This window comes from Manis javanica, chromosome 2, assembly GCF_040802235.1.
Source record: "Manis javanica isolate MJ-LG chromosome 2, MJ_LKY, whole genome shotgun sequence".
In the NCBI taxonomy this organism is placed as follows: domain Eukaryota; kingdom Metazoa; phylum Chordata; class Mammalia; order Pholidota; family Manidae; genus Manis; species Manis javanica.
In genome coordinates, this window is record NC_133157.1 from 153,038,332 (window position 1) to 153,056,381 (window position 18,050).

At 38.6% G+C, this 18,050-nt stretch overlaps 1 protein-coding gene across 1 annotated transcript in view; it reads right to left on the reverse strand.

Annotated features, from left to right (window-relative positions):
* Positions 1-17,819, reverse strand: part of CYP7B1 (cytochrome P450 family 7 subfamily B member 1) — a 166,826-nt gene extending 149,007 nt beyond the window's left edge. Inside the window, exon 1 of the mRNA XM_017675620.3 lies at positions 17,252-17,819. Within this exon, the coding sequence (XP_017531109.3) occupies positions 17,252-17,385 (134 nt within the window). The 5' untranslated portion in view covers positions 17,386-17,819. The remainder of the gene's footprint in view (positions 1-17,251) is intronic.
* Positions 17,820-18,050: the final 231 nt, after the last annotated feature.

Consider the following 18,050-nt stretch of genomic DNA (forward strand, 5'->3'; position numbering starts at 1 on the left):
CATTTAATTCAAAGATTAATTTGCAGCATCTAAATAATTTGAAACTTGTCACTAAAGACTAGCTGAGAGGATTTAGAACTATCATTCTGAACCCAGGCTGAGCACTGGATTAAATGGGGAGTTTTTTTAAAACAATGTCTTCAGTCTTCCCTAATTGGATCAGAACCTTGGGAGGGATCTGAGCATCATTAAAAAAAAAAACTGATACACTTTAATTCCCATAATTCTGATATACTGTGAGAGTTAACAACCACTTGTTTGAAGAGTATAAGTTTTATCAGTTAGGTCCTCCCCCTGTTTTCTTTGTATTTTCTGCCTCAATTGGCAGGATTTTTTCGACTTCGGTAACAGAAACCCAACCTCCTGAGGCTCAAAGGGGATTAGTTCACGTAACTGTAGTCAGGAGTGAAACTGGCCTCAGCAGTGCCATCAAACATCCAGTTTTTGATCCCTCCAACCTTTGGAGTCCCACTCCTACTGATGTCCTCTCATGCCTGTTTCCCAGCTTAAATTCTATGGCCAGTCACCATAACCACTCACTGGCTTACTCCTTCAACTCTCTTGTCCCTCTCACACTACAGGGCACTTGTGGTAAAAGAGTAACTCCAGTCGTATGATGCCCTGTCTTCTCTATACTTGCCAATGCCGTGAACATAGCTAGAGAAAAATACACATTCCTGCTGACAGCTCACTTTCAACCCTCTAGTGACCCTGAATTCTGTTCAGTGATCAGGTTGTACTTCCCTGCTCCATTTACTCTGCCATATTTCTAGATAACTGATTCACACCTTCCCTTCCCTTGGTTCCTTAAACTCCTAACACCTGTCCCCCATCTTCACTCTCATCAGATGGCCTTGCTTCCTACTTTACACAAGAACTGAAGTAATCTGAAGAGAACTCTCACTGACTCTCAGCACAACTGCCCACCAACCAGGGTCACATGCCTGCACTCGGCCTTCCTGCCTTGTTCTGTGGAGGAACAAACTACGTGCCTGTCTAACCCAACCCTCCTCTTGCATATGAGGCTCCACCCAGGATGGTTAACTTTATGTGGCAACTTGGCTGGGCCATGGTGTCAATATGTGGTCAAACATTATTCTGGATATTTCTTTGAGGGTGTTTTGGATGAAATTAACATGTAAATTGGTGGACTCTTGAGTAAAGCAAATTGCTCTCCAAAATGTTGGTCAGCCGTATCCAATTGCTTAAAGGCCTGAATAGAACAAAAAGGCTGATTTCCTCCAAGCAATATGGATTCTGCAGCAGATGGCCTCTGGACTTGAACTTCAACATCGACTGTTCACTGGGTCTTCAGTGTGACGGTCCACCCTGCAAGTTTTGGACTTGCCAGCCTCCATAATTGCGTGAGCCAATTCTTTATAATATATCCATCTATACAGATACAGATATAGATGTTGATACAGATAAATAGAAACACACATCTTATTGGTTCTGTTTCTCTTGAAAACCCGAATACACTATCCCTCTCATTAACACAAGGAATTCTCTCTGGAAATTCTCACCTCTGTTCTATATCATCATTTTTCTCCTCATTTGCATTCAAAAATGCTATCATTTCTCCTATATAAATATCTAAAAATAAAAAACCTGCCCTTAACTGAATGTCCCCCCCAGCAACTGCCCCATTTCTCTGTTTCCTCTGCAACAATACTTTTTGAAAGGCTTATCTGTAGTCATTGCCTTCAATTTCACTCTTCCCACTTCCATTAAGCCTCCTCCAAACAGGCTTTTAGCTCTGCTATTGCATAGAAATGTCTCTTGTTGAGATCAACAATGATCTCCCCATCTCACTAATTCAGGAGCTATTTCTTGATCTTCATCTTATCTGAACTGTCAGCAACACTTACACAGTTTATCAGTCTTACTCCTTTGACACATTTTCTTCAATTGAACACCATGCTCTCAAGGTTTTCCTCTACCTCATTGATTGCCTCCTTTTACATCTTTTGCTTAAATTCTGGATGTGGGAGTATCCAAGACTCAGTCCTTGGTCCTCTGCTCCTTCATCTCATCAACTCTCATTGGGGAATTCTCTTATCTATATGTCAATGATCCACAAATTTATATTTCTAATCCAGACCTCTCTCTTGAACTTGAGACTTAAATATCCAACTGCCTATATGTCCAGTTAACTGTCTAATGAGAAATCAACTGAGACATTCATCTTCCCTCCCAAATGTACGTTGTCCATAGTTCAGTACATCAGCTCATAACAATTCTATCCTCCAGTTCCCAGGCCACAAATCTTAGAGTCTTACTTACCTTCACTCTTTCAGGAAATACTGACAACTCTACCTTCAAAATAAATTCATATTCTGACTACTTCTCACCACTTCCACTTCCACTGTCAACAACCTGCCCGACCCAAGTCACTATTACTTCTTAAGCTCCTATTGGAGTCTGGCTTACACCCTGACCACTACCCTGCAGCCAGAATCATCATTTTCAATTGTGAATCAGTTTACCTGACTCTGGTATTCCTAATTCCCCATTGGCTCTCCATTTCCCTAGGAATAAAAGCCAAGGCCCTTCACAATCTGGCTACTTGTTGTTCTCTGACCTGATTTTCAACATTATGCATCACTTGCTCAACTCCTGCCACACCGGCCCACTCGCAATTCCCCAGAGATGATAAGTATGTCCCACCTTACTGTCCTTGCACTTGTTTCCTCTGACTAGAACATTCTTTCTACAGATATTCACAGTCCCCTCCTCCTCCTCTTCACTTCAATTCTTTGCTCAAATACTACCTCCTCAATGAAGGCTATATATAAAATATATTTTTAAAAAACCTTATATAAAATTACAACCATTCTCACTTCCAGATCCCTCTTACTCTGCTCTATTTTTTCCATAACACTATTCCTAACATGATATATAATTTGTTGATTCATGGTGTTTATTACTTAATGTCTATCTTTCCTTGAGCTCCTTAAGTGCAGATTTTTGTGTGTATCTGTTGTGCTCACTGGTATTTCCAAGCATCTAAAATAATGTCTGGAACATATATGTCACTCAATAAATATTTGAACAAATGAATGAGAATGGTCATTAGCTATTTTCTTGATTTTTTTCTATTTATCTGCTAAATTTTCTCCCAATATAGACCTGCTTCCCTCAAAATGGGGCAAATGGCTGCTAGCCATTTCCAGACTCACATCTTTACAACTCCAGGACTATAAATGAATGGGTTTCTCCCTATCAACTACAGTTTGAAAAATTCAAGTGAAAGACATAGGTCACATACCTACCCTGCAGCCAATTACTTTGGCCCAGAAAACACATCTTGAGAAAGGATGGCAGACATAACCTACATGTAACATGACATGATGGTGAAGATATTACATCTGGGAGAATTACTGACTGGCAGCTACCCCAGTTTATTTCTGCTAACCCATCTATCCCTTTTTCCAACAAAAACCATGAAGGGAGAACTAAAGAGAAATAATAGCATCCATCTATACAACTGCCAAAGATAATACACCAGGGTATTCCATACACACTACACATTCAATATACCAATAAAGTAGAGTCATCCTCCTGCCCTAAACTTAATCCTCATAAACAGTCTCTAATTTATCAAATGACACAGTTACAGTGACTCAGACTGGAAGTCTAAGAGTAATCCTTACATTTCACTTCTCCTTCCTTCCATCCACATGCACTCCAATAGCAAGTCTAGTAGTTCCTACTCCTAAGAATCTCTCTAGTCCAACTCCACCATCAACACTTGTTTTCTGTGGTTTTTCACAATCCTGATTATCACACTATGTAGTGAAAGAGCTGGATTATTTCTGTATCTCTATAGAGTTTTGGGTTCTTTGAGGACTGAAATTTTCATCTCTATACACAGCTAATAAATTTTGTTGAACTGAACTGAAAAGAAGACATGAAAGGGAAGACAGATGGTTTTAAGAGAGAGGTATGGGGGTTGAAAATCCATTTATTTTGCCTTGGTGATCATTGGGTAACTCATGTCAGTAGTAATAGTTGATGTAATAGTCTCTCAGTGCAAGTCACAGTTTTAAGGGATCATGTGAACGAAAGTGTGTAAACACTAACAAACACAGGTGTTAAGCAAAATTGAATTAATAGAGTAGGGGAGTGCAAACATTTGAAGACTGGGACCTATTTCTACGTGTTTTCCTAACTCAGCTACCTATGTCTTGGAGGCAGAAATAGTATCTTACTCTGCTTTCTACTCACCTCAAGGTCTTCCATATTGTAGGAGTTCAAAAACTATCTACTGTATAGTGCATAGCTACTTTCCTTCAGGGTCTGAACAATGAAACCTTTTCAAACTCATCCATCAGCCTCCCACACTACTTCTATCCTCAGAGGTAAAACAACTCATGGAAAGTCTTGGTTCAAATAAGTAGCAGAGCTCATATTCAAACTTCTCCTTATTTCTCTGGTTCTAAAGCCCGTGCTCTTAACCATTCTGCTATATTGACACTCAAAGTATTCTGAATAAATGTAAATATGGATGGTCAAATATCTCACCCTCTTCTATTTCATTTTTGTGCAAATAGTTTCATTCAATTTGTTTTGTTTTGTTTTGTTTTAAATAGACCTCTCATCCGTGACCTGAATTCTGGGGATATCCATATATTTCCAAAAGTCCTTAACCAATCCATTTACAACAACTCTTTCCTCTAATTCTTAAAAACAGTGTTGATCTCAGTCTTCAAGAATGAGACATTTCTCATGGCCCTAAACTCATTCTGGGATTCAAGGTTTTGTGATCCTTACACGTTGGGCCCTTGAAACTACTCTTATAATTTACAAGTGATCTAGAAGAATACCAGTAATTGGCTTAGTTCTGATACATGTGGAGCCATTAGTCATGTTTTTTATAGTCCACTGTATTTCAGGTTTCTCTGCATTTTGTGAACCAATAATGACTGCAAAGAAAATTGTCCAAAGGCTTTATTTTCTTATTATGATGGACATTGATTCTATTTAAAGACAGTTCTTTCTTTAGTTATATCAATATGTTATTTATTGATTACATACAATGCACTAAACTTTTTTTTTCTAGGTGCAGAAGACACAGTAAAAGGCAGATTCTAATTCTCATATTAGTTGCTGATAAACTGGCTGATACTTACAATACATTGTGATGTGAATTCTAAGGTGCTGGGGACATCTGGGAAAGAAGACAGTGAACTTTGCCTGGGAAAGGCAAAGGTGGAGTTTTTCCACTGAGTCTACAAGGACATAAGGAAGGGTATTGTAATGGAGTCAGAAAAGATCATGCAGTGTTTGAAGATGGGTACATTCTACATAGCTGAAATATATGTAGTTTGGGGGTTATTTTGAAAATGGCAGTGTCCTCGCAGAATCATATCATTTCCAAAGTGATTATCTAGTCTGACTCCCTTATTTAGAGAGGAGAAAACTGAGGCTGAAAAAGTAAGTGAGAAACATTACTATGCCATTTCCTCTGCTATGGGGCTTTCATTACTGATGTTTCATAAGAATCATGATCTGACTTGTTCTCTTTTAATAAAGATACGTATTCTAAGTTATTTCCTTGAACTAGTTCTAACTATAACATTCCAATAAAAGCTTGGAAATAGCAGTTGAAAAAGAAAAGCACTCAATCTCTGGATCCTTCTTAAGTTGGCTTGAGAGACTCTGTAAAAAGAAAACTCTGGAGATAGCCAAAATTTTAGTCATTTTCTAATGTCAACCTGTGACAGAAAGAAAAAAGATGTCCCTACATGTTTCTTCCTGGTTTTTTTCACTGATAATAAGGAAGTAAACTTGAAAACAAATCTATGCATACCATAAATACAGTTATAAAACTGTCATTATTCAAAGTTTTTGACAAAGAATGATCAATTTTAAGGCATTAAATAACCTAGGATTATTCTAAATTATACAGGTCATGAGATAGCCTACAAATTTGAGGCATACTAAAATACTTAAAAGGCTCTCTTACCCCATCATATAAATATAGTGTTTGAGACTCGTCACTTATGTGTTCCTTTTTATAAGAGTGACAACTTTAAAAGTCCAAAAACAGACACTATTTCGAATTTTGGTTCTATCTGGCCAGCCTTTCTTCTCAAACATGACTGTTTTTAAAAGAGCACAAATGAGAGTTTCTAAGAGGGTTTGAGTTATCTTAGTCCCACCAAAGCAGATTGAGGAAACTGACATGGATCAGTCATTCTGGCTCCTAAAAAGGAAAGACTAGCCCTTTAAAAATATACAATTGCCTATAAAGTGGAAATGCAATTTGCATATATCTTCCAATGCAGTGTAATTAAGAACACTTTTAGCTACCTACTCAATTTCATTAACTTACATCTGGGACCAAAGGAACTGCTTTATAGTAGATCTCCAGTGAACAAAGGGAAAAGCACAAGAACAAATAAAATGTACAGATGCTTCTGGAATAAGACTTTTGCTTGACATTTTTGTAATATATGTCCATTTCAAGTTAAGGCAACCATGGCCTAAGAAGTGGATTTCAATATAGCAGGGTTCAACATAAATCATAAAACAATGAGAGGCATTGTCAAGATGTACTTTAGCAATGCTTTTCTATTATAGAGCCATCCTGTAAAACCAAGGGTCATTTTACAATAATAATAAAAAAAAGATAATTAGGACGGGTGATTGAATACAAAAGAACAACCATAACTAGTGGCGAGATGAAAAGTTAAGATTGGCTCTTTGTCAAATAACATGAGAACTGAGTACTGTTTATAGAACTGTTACCCAGAAATTACATGGCACTTAGCCTATTTTATGTGCTAGTTTATTTTTCTGGTAAAAAATATATTCAATCCTTGGCTAGAAAGTTAACTACTGAAGATTTTTTCCCCTCATATTTATTTAATTAAATAGTTGAAAACAATATTCAATGTGGCACAAGGGAACCTGGGTCTACTTGAGACCTAAAATGAGTAAAATCTGAGTAGCACAATAAGGCATATTGTAACCACTACAGATTCTTTCTTGCTTATTGATGGGGAGTGAACAGCCTTGAGTAACACTGCTACTATGACTTTATTCCATAGTCCCTAGAATGTCATGGGATTTGATTTTCTATGCCTTTCTTTTTTGGTGGGAATATTCCATCCATGGAATAACTTAGTAACACTCTGCAGTGGCCGTGTTACCTACAACCCAAAGGCTCCATCCACATGCACGGATGTGAATTCCATCTCCACAGCCTCCCTGATTGGTAACTCAATTTCACAGCACTCCATTTTAATCAAGAGATTAAAATAAGAGGGGAAAGTTCTATAAATAAATATGGAGAATGTCAATATAGATAGAAAACGCTGATGTAAATCAATTTCTATAGAAATATAAAATTTTCAGATGCTACTCTTGGATTTCCTCCCTTAAAAAGCAGAGAGCCTCTTTAACTTCAAAATATGTCCTGTTTCTGGAATTGGGGTAGTAAGCCAAGTACTAATGCCCACAAATGCATCAGGGTCACAAGTGCTATGGTCAAAAGTATTTACCCATCTTCAGCTGACTGGTGATTTCATATGTTCTAGGAATATTTTTGTCTTTTGGCATGACACTCTACACCATATGGTACAACACGCTGACAAGCAAAAAGGGTAGAACTAGTTTGAAATATCTACACATATACACACACATATATTTATACATTTATATATTCAAACACACATACACTGAGTGTACAGTGTAAGAAGTTGCATGCAAGTCTGCAAAGAAATATGAGGGCAAAGTTACACATTCTGCACACAGTACTGAGATTCTTTGTCCATGTGAAAAAATGGTCATTCAAAATACAAAGCAAGATTAAATGTTCACCACAGGCCTGAAACCAGTTAAGAGACATATCAGGAACCACTAGACTGTGCTACATCAAGTGATTTTTGATCTGTCTGCAACACTTTCTCAAACAATATTTAATGCTGGTTCTCTAAGTGCAATAATACCTGCAGCAATGATGTGTGCAATAGCTTGTATAATCCATTTAGGATTGTTAGAATGGAAAACACACTAAAAAAACTGTCTTTAATTGATTCCCAGAAGGTGCAAATACCCTTCCCCTTTGGTTCCGGGTTGCTTCAACATGGTTCTCCTATGCAAAACAGTGATCTTCCATCCAATTTTAGAAAGATTAAGGTGTCACTCTCAGCCTGCTCACTATTCTTTGTGAGTAGAGGCAGGATCTACTAGAAGAAAACACAGAGGAAAAGCTTCTTGACAATGACTTCTTGGATATGACACCAAAGGACAAGCAAAAATAAGTGGGGCACATCAAATGAAACGATCAATAAAAATTAAAAAGGAGAAAATATTTGCAAGCCATATTTAATAAAGCAATGATATAAACAAAATCTACAGGGAACTCAAAGAACTCAACAGTCAAAAAAAATCCAAACAACCCAGTTAAAAATTGGACAAAGCATCTGAATGGACACTTTCCCAAAGAAGACATACAAATGGCCAACAGATACATGAGAAGGGGCTCAATATCACTAATCATTAGGGAAATGCAAATCAAAACCATGATGGGCTATCATCACACACTTAGTATGGCTATTATCAAAAAACAGAAGATAACAAGGCTTGGTGAGATATGGAGAAAAGGGAATCCTGTTGGTGGGAATGTAAACTGGTGCAGCCACTATGGAAAAAAAATAGGAGCTCCTCAAAAAATTAAAAAGAAAACTATATGATCCAGTAATCACACTTCTAGGTATATATCCAAAAAAACTGAAATCAGGATCCCAAAAAGATATCTGCACTCCCATGTTTTCACTGAAGCATTATTCACAACAGCCAAGACATAGAAGCAACCTAAATGTCTACCAACAGACAAGCTGATAAAGAAAATGTGGTATATACACACAGTAGAATATTATTCAGCCTCAAAAAATAAGGCAATCCTGCCATTTCCAACAACATGGATGACATTATGCCAAGTAAAATAAGCCAGATATAGGAGGACAGATTCTCTATGGTACCACCTGATGAGTAATCTAAAAAAGTCAAACTCATAGATGAGAGCAGAATGGGGGTTAACAAGGGCTGGGGGCAGGAAAAAACAAACAAGTATTAGTCAAAGGGTACAGTTTCATTTATACCAGATGAACAAGTCCTGGAGATCAATTATACAATATTAATACTGTATTGTATTCTTAAAAATTTGTTAAGAGGGTGGATACTATGTTAAACTCCCTTACCACAGTACCAATAATAACTAAAGAGGGTGGGAAGAAACTTTTGTGGGTGACAGACATTTTATGGCATAGATTGTGGTGATGGTTTCATGGATGTATATTATCCCCAAACTCTTCAAACAGTAAACATTAAATATGTACAACTTCGTTGCATGTCTTAAAAAAAAAAAAGGCAGGGACCTGTGTAGTCTGTCCTGTTCTCTACTGTATCTGAACAAACAGTATTCTGCACATACAGTGAACCTCAAATCCTCTACTGAGTCATTAAATGAGTGGGTGCAAAAGCCAGTTAATAGGATAAGGAAAAAGAGTTATTTCCTCATGCTGTCCATCAAATGTGACTTTCACATAATTTAATGCAAGACTATTATTGCCTGCTTTTTTGGACTTAACATGTTCTTCTTTTAAAGTTCAAATGTATATATATTCAATCTTACTTTAATTTCTACTAGAAATGCTTAAAAGTTACAATATATCTGAATAATTTTTGGTAAAGGGTAAGTGTATAGGTCAGAATATTATTGTAAGAAAATTTCAAGAAAGAAAAAGAAAAATAGTGCTAAGTGGTTGGACTTAAAGCAAACACTGTGAATTTGATCCCTAACTGCACTACATTCTAGCTGTATGACTTTATGAACATTATTTAAATGAGACTTTTTACCTTGATAAAATGAGGAAAGTTATTATTTGGGAGGATTCAATAAACTCAATATAATAATGAATATAAAGTACTTGCCTCTATACTTAGTAGTCATCTAGGAAGGGAATCAAAAGTGTTAGCTGTCATTATTACAGCAGGTCAAAAATAATTCTATAGTACTATCTACTGAATGCACAAAAATAGAGTCAGCAATGTTGTAGCTAACCCTAAGGTGGTGACCATTCATCATCCAAGGAAGGTCATCCCCCTCACATCTTACCCCCAAAGGACAGCACTGCTGAAAAACAGTCTCATACATGACACTACATCCTCACTGGACATGAGCAAACAATAGCCTCCTTGTCCTGAGATAAAGTGGTTTGGTGCTCAGAGTTCTAAGGTAGAGCTCAGACTAAGTAATGCCTTCACCAGGTTGGTCTTTTTGATAGTTTACGAGTAATAATCCTACCATTATTTAAGTGTATTACAGACCAAACTACATGTGAGTCTATGTGATTACCAAAACTAGGCTCAGCCCTTTTACAAAGGAGCTCCGATCTGTTAAATAAAGCATACTGGCCACCTGCGCCAGGGAGGGGACTCATAAGCACAGTTATACAAACCCAGTACCTAGACCTGACAGTTAACAATACGTATTTTTAAACTGAATTTTCAAAAGCCAGGATTTTAGGAATGGACCACGCTCCAATTGCTATGTTTTCAGTCAAGCTTACACTAAAGAATAATCATTGCACCAACATGTTCTCTATTCATAATAGGTAAGCACGTGTTTATAAAATCTTCATGTTTCAATTAAAGCAGCAGAAAACGATATATATATATAACATTTGATTTACCATTTTTGTACACAGTTTGTATATTTTGGTTTCAATACCTACACCTCTAAAATACCCATATTAGAAACAGATGACAATTACTGCACCAAACTGTTCATTCATTCATCCACCTTCATTCTTATAATAAGTATTCACTGAGAATCTATTCAGTGCCAGATACTGTGCTAGGCGCTAAAACTAAAGTGAAGCTTCCAAAGTTTCTTCTTCATTATGATCAACTATTTAGGATAAAGTTCTGAGGAGAAATGACAATGGATTTAAATCCTGTTATGGTTGCACTTGTATTAAAATTTCTATTAAATTTTGTATTAAGCAATTACAGACTTAATTAGTCCTTTCCACTTTGCTGTAGACAAAAAATGATCCCGTCTCAAATACTTCTGTGTTGGGAAAAAAAATGCCAAAGCCATAAACATGATCAGTTCAGCTATAAAAATACATGATATAATAGGTGTCACCTTCTCTTATTCATCAAAGAAGGCTTCTATAATTTTGTCCTTTGCCTTTCACAGAACCGTAATCTGAAGTAGTTTCAGTGAGATTTTACTTTGAGTAAAATACAATAATATTCTCCTACAAGAAGCTGTTAATCTTTCCTCAGTGGCTGGTGGCTTTCTCCACTCTACTATTTTTAGGAAATCAGTGAAGTACAGCAGCCTGTTCCCACAGAGCCCTTTCAAGTCCTCAGAGTCAAACTCAGCTTTCTCCTACAGGCTGTGGGAGCAGTAAGGAGGCATGCAACCACACCTGGGAAATGAGAAATCTCCCAGTCAAATCACACCTGGATCTCAATGCCTACAGACTGTGTCCTATTTTCAAGAAGATTTTAAAGAATTATGAAGTTGCTGGTTACATAAGAAACATTCAAAACCTACATGTGAGTCAATGGATAAGGAAGAGAGACATCAATGAAGAGCCTGTGATAATCTGTGAAGTTTAAGAGCAAAAATTCTCAAATTATGATGTATTAGCACAGTAATGAAGGCACTGAGTATTTAGAAGTGTTTACTCTTGCCCTGCTTCTCATGGGCAACCAGCAGTCTCCCACTCTGAACCTTCTTGCAAAAGGCAGTGTAGTTTAATGCAAACGGCAGGGAGATAGGCCTACTATAGTAGTTTTCTATGGCTGCTGTAACAAATTACCACAAATCTGTGGCCTGAAGCATTGCACATTTCCAAGCATTTTCATTTTAAACAACATGAATTATCTTACCATTTCAAAATGGGGTTTCCCTGGGTTAAATTCAAGGTGTTAGTAGGGCTAGGATCTTTTCTAGAGGCTGTAGAGAGGATTATTTCTTTGCCTTTCAGCTTTGCTGGAAAGCTGCCCACATTCTTTAGCTTTTGGACTTGTATTCCGTCCCCAAAGCCAGCGATGGTCGGTAACCTCATCTCCGGCCTCCCGCTTCCAGTTTTGAATTGTAATTACACTGGGCCCACCAAATAGTTCAGGATAATATCCCATAGTTCAGTAACTGATTAGCAACTTCCATTCCATCTACAAACTTAATTCTCCTTTGCCAAGTAGCCTAACATATTCATAGGTTCTGGGGCTTAAGGTCTGAACAACTTTGGGGTGGAGGGAACTTTATTCTGTCTACCACACCTATAATGGAATGGGGATCAAAAACCTAGTTCTACCCCTGAGTAGCTATATGAACTCAGGCAAATTAGTTAATCTATTATTGTGTTAGTCTCTTCCTTTGGGAAATAGCTTAAAACAGTTATCTCATGAACTGCAGTGAAGATTAAATGAGGTGATAAATACAAAACATAATCACAGAGTCTGATATAAGGTAGGGCTTTGACATTGTCTGGTTCCATCTTCCCTTACCTTTCTGTCAAAAGTCAGCATCATAGTGGGAGGGAGCTAGATTTTGGACTCAGGTCCATTTGGATTCATAGCCATGCTCTGTGCCTACACTACACTGCCTTCTACAAGAAAGTCCCATTGTTAGGGAACACCAAGCCATGGATGATGTTACATACATAAATAGCTCCACTTTACTAAAGTAAGTACTCTAAGATTTTATTCTGATCGAGGTAAGAGACTTATACTGATCTAGCATCACTTCTGAATTGATTTCTCTTATGCAAACAGATGATATATTTAAAGGGATATTCAGGATTTATCAGCAGCATGTGTTGATAGCATGAAGCGATCCTCATTGATGGCCCAAGTAACAGTTCTGACCTTTGATAAACACACAAAACAATCAGCAGTGTTTGTCCAGAGCTCACATGTTCCTTGTATTACACAGCAGAAATATTCTCTATCTTAGGGCACTTTTTTAAAGTTATAACATAAAACAGTGAAGCAAGCCTGAAATCTGTCTTAAATGGTAACAAGACAATCTGAACTCTGCAGCTTAACAGTACCATGGTAACTGATTAGTTGTTTAAAATCAAGAGCCAGGTAGGGGTTGGAGATCTCCCTATCACTTCCCATGCAAAACCACAAAAATACACCTGTTAAATTCAGCATACTCTTGAGTAGAAAATGACTTCACTGTCAGCTGCCCACATCCTTTTCCTATATTTTGTTATGAGAAAGGGGAAAGAAACAAGAAAAGCATTCACTAGTGACAGCAACCCAGTTCATATTCTCTAGGCAGTGGTAACAATGTGAGGGATGCAGAGCACCACGGGTCCAGCACCACGGGTCCTGTTTGGGAGTTAATTAAGTAATTAGAAAGAGGAAATAATTGACTTATGCAATTAAGTGATGTCAACAAATTAACATTTCAAAACAACTCATTAACTACATAACCTTGACATCTTACAACTCAATAACAATTCGTTGAAGTTTTACTTTGACTAAAATTTATCGTAACAGCATTTAAATCTTATTTCTCACCAACTATAGCATTTCGCGGGTGCAGGGATATGTGCATTTGGGGAGAAGGCTGAAACAGGGATGGAAACCCATCCCACTTTGTTTTTCCCCCAAACAGCCACTAGGAGAAAAGGGTCTCTGGGATGTGCCAAGTAAAACTAATGGTGCAAGCCAAGTGTCTAAGTGACTTCACACTTTACAAAATGTGATCATATTCCTTATTCACTTTGCTTCTCACATTTACCTGTGAAGTTGCTGTTAAGGAAAATAACCCACATAGGTTAGTCAGGCTGGTCAGTAGTTACAGAGTTTGTGGACTCTCTGAATCTCCTGCCGAGGAAGGGGGTTCTCTCTGAAGTACTCTGGAAAACGTGATTTGGTGAGGCATTCTCTTCTGGGCTCAGTCTTTGAAGGCTTTTCTCATCTGGTGCAAGTTAGTTTTCTCCACTAGAGCCTGCAGGTCTCATGTCTCCCAACACCTTGGTAACTAGCACAGTAAGACTCAGACCTTCAGAACTTCAAGGGAATAAGTCTGTGTTTTTTTTATGACACTAAATTTGTGGTAATTTGTTACAGCAGTATCAGGAAACTAATAACAGATTTGGGTACTGGAAGTGGCATGCTCTTGTAACAAATGCCCTAAAATGTAGAAGTGGCTTTGGAATTGGGCAATGGGCAGAGGCTGGGAGATTTTGAAATGACAGAAAAATCTCAGTTTGCCTTGACAGATGGTGAGTAAAAATGTGGATGTTAACAACTCTCTCAGTGAGGACTCAGAAGGAAGTGAGGAGTATGGTAGAGAAAATATTCATCATCTTAAAGAACTCTTACATTACCATAAATAGACTGTAAGTAGAAATATTAACATTAAAGGTACCATTGATGAGGGCTCAAATGAAATGAGCATGTATGAGACTAGAGAATAGGGATTCTTTGGATCATTTCTTGCCTGTGCCTTTGGAAATGGCAAGCAAAACTGTTTCCCAAGGTTGATATGAGGCAACCACGGAAAACTGTACTATTGTAACCAACTACTGGGAAGAATAGCCACAACTTTGTCACTATATAAGTGGTTTTATATACCCCTAAGCCTCATTCCATGTTCTAATTTGAGTGCTTCCAGTGTGTCAGCTGTATTTTTGGTGTGTGCACAATAAATTTTTACTAATTACTACTTTAGTGATTCATTGGTCTTACACTGACTATTTTGAACCTTTGAAAATTTATTCATACATACTCATTCATATGTACAGAATGTCAGTCAATTATTTGAAAGGTTATGTTTCTCATGTCTCTCCTCAGTGGTCTCAAGAGCAGCCAGGAATATAAATGGGACTATCTAGGAAGTATCTGTGGAGGATCCTCTTGTTTTAGGGAGTGAACGCCTATGACACACATGGGAGACCCATAAGATTTTTAGGAATTTTTGTCCTAGGATGGGTCATACCCAGATTCCCACACCTGACTTAATGATTTAAATGACAAAGTTGGGGACTTTGCACTAGTGAGATTTAGATGAGATTTTGGGGCACTGAATTTATATTGCAATAGGTTGAGACTTTTTTGTTTGGATGGGGTGGATATATATTCCATGTAAGGTGGACATACATATTTTGGAGCTCAAAGGGGATACTGTGGTAAGAAAAATAATGTCCTGCAAAGATGACCATGTCTTAATCCCCAAATCTGTGAATATGTTACCTTACACGACAAAAGGGGACTTTTTTGCAAAATGGCAGATGCAACTGAATTGAGGTACTTGAGATGGGAAGATTATTCTGGATTATCTGGGTAGGTTTAATATAATCATAAGGGTCCTTACAAGTAAGTGGCAGGAGTGTTAGAGTATGAACAAGAGACTTATACTCTGGTGGCCTCTAGAAAATGGAAGAGTCAAGGAAATGGATTCCCCTCCTAGATCCACCAAAAAGAATGCAGCTCTACTGATAAATTGATTGAGGCCATTAAAGCCCATTTCAGACTTCTGTAAGATTTAAGAATATGTGTTATTGTCCCTCCCATCACATTTCCTGTAAACTCTTTCCCCTATTCATAATAGACCTTTTAATTCTGTTTTAAGTGTCCTCTTTAACAAACATAGTGTTTGGTGCCAGTTTTTATTTCATTAATTTACAAGAATTTAATTATTTTCTATTTATTTTATGTTTTCATTGGACTAATTTTGTCACTTTTGCAGGGGACAGGGAAGTAGAGACAGGATAACAGAGATTTGTTTTGAAGTCTGCCTTGCTACACAAACTCGGTTTTCATATGTTGTCTTCTAGAAAAATTTGGAAAGTAGGTATCTATATTTAAGTTCATTATTACCAAATAATGATTTTTAAAAACATATGTATCTAATAATTGGACACAACATATATTATTAATGACTTGCTGGAAATGCTGGGTTTCCTAGCACCAACCAAGTCATATATCTTCTAAGTTAGAATTCTACTACCACTGATGCAGAATGCTGGCTCTTCCAAAGAAAACAAAAATCAAACATACTTAAAAATAAGTTCTCAAAGTTTTATTTTAAACGTGGCTTTGGCTGACACTGTGGATATACAAGAAGGTAGAATATACATAGAATCAAATAATACTGAAGGAAAAGTCCCCTAAATCCTCAACTTGGGCTCTAAAGCAAGAAGCGCAGCCATCAAAAAAGGCAAGCTGGGAAAGGGTATGGTGCATTCCAGGAAGAGTACTGAAAACTCAGGTGGGATAAAAAAGTAAACAGCTTCCTTCTAGAGTATTCTCTGGAAATGTCCACAGGTATTTGAATGCAGTACAATGGTGCCATTTTTCTAAAACTATTGAGAAACAACCTACACCACATACATGTATATAAATACATTGTGTGTATGTGAGCACACGTGTGAGATCTAACTACAAGAAGCAAAAGGCACCCAATAAAACTTACCTGCTTGTTTTTCAAAAGTTATGAAGAGCCTGGTACTAAGAAAAAATGAGCTGGCAAGAAAGGGAAATCAGTGATTTCAAAGTGAACGCTTTTATTTTGGACTTCTCTGTTCTATGTTCACATTTCAAACCAGATAAATACGTGACACATTTCTGGGTTTTGTTGTTCTTATTGTTTTGTTTTGTTCTCATAAAAATAATACAGCAAATGCACAAAATGCACACTATAAGCTCACTGAGTACTCACAAAATTCCATGAGGTACAATTCTGTCGTTTTTCCAGATGACGTACAGTGAAGAAAACTGAGGCACAGAGAGGCAACCAGAGTTATTGTTCATACCCTATCTTGGCACTTTTCTGAAACATTTCACTTTTAACTGGATAAAATGTAAGAAAATTCCCATTCCGAAATGCATTATTGATTATAGGCCATAAAACATGAACTCACTGGAACAAGGCACCAAAATGTGTCTCTTTGGAAGCCATGAGTGGTGCCTGATGAGTAATGCAAACCTAGGCTTTATTGCGATCTATACTGGCGTAGCAAATCAAATGAAGTCTCAGTGCTTTCATATGTACGTGTTTGTAGGGGAAAGAGGCAGAAGAAGCCTTTGTCCTTAACACACGATCCGAAATAACCCCGGTGACCCGCAGAGAGCTTTGAGTTATGTGCACGTGAAATCCTGGAGGGGACTCCTGAGCCGTCAGGGTCGCGCGCGCTCTGCGGGACTAAGGGCGCATGCGTGGCTCGGCCGCGGGAACGCACCGCGAGGCCGCGGGAGCGCTTACCTGGTGCGCCGGAGGCTCAGGCAGAGGACGAGGAGCAGCAGGGCCGCAGCGAGGACCAGGCCCCAGATGGCGGGTGGCTGCAGCAGCGACGGCTCCTGCGAGAAGAGGCCCATGCCCGCGGACACGTCTTCCATTGAGCGGTTCGCGCGCGCGCGGCGGCGGGCAGCCCGGCGTCTCTCTCCGAGGCGGGGGCAGCGACTGTGCCCCCTGCGGCGGCTGCTCTCGGCTGAGCTCTGTCGCTCCGGGCCGGATAGGCGGGCCTGTCCGTGGCGGTGCCCGGAAAGACGCGGCGAGCCCCCGGCTGAGCCGCTAAATCCTGGACTCCCCTCCCCCGGCCCAGCCCCCTCCCACGCGCCGCCCGCGCCTCGGTCGCAGGCCCGGTCGCTTCTGGAAAACCGCGCCCCGGCTCCTCGGGCAGGAAGGACTGCTTAAGGGGGGGAAGGGTAGAATCTGCCCAGAACGAGTCTCCGAGGACCTGGAAGAGGGGGATTTTTGTTTTATTTGGAAGTGAGTCGCTTGAGTTCCTCATCCCTTAGCCGCGCCCTCCATTCTGTAAAATTGACCTGGTTGAAATAAAATCTAAAGGCATCTTTTATTCCTTTTTTGCGTTTGCAACCAAATATCAGCATCATTAGATTCAATCCAGTTCAATTTATTTTACCTCCAAAACACGCCTTTATCCCATCACTTCTGTAACAGAGGTCACTAGTTGACCCTTTGAATCTACATATCCCTTCTTCAGCTATAGTCCTCGATTTTAACTGAGCATGTGATTGGCCTTTACAAAGACTGCTTTCCC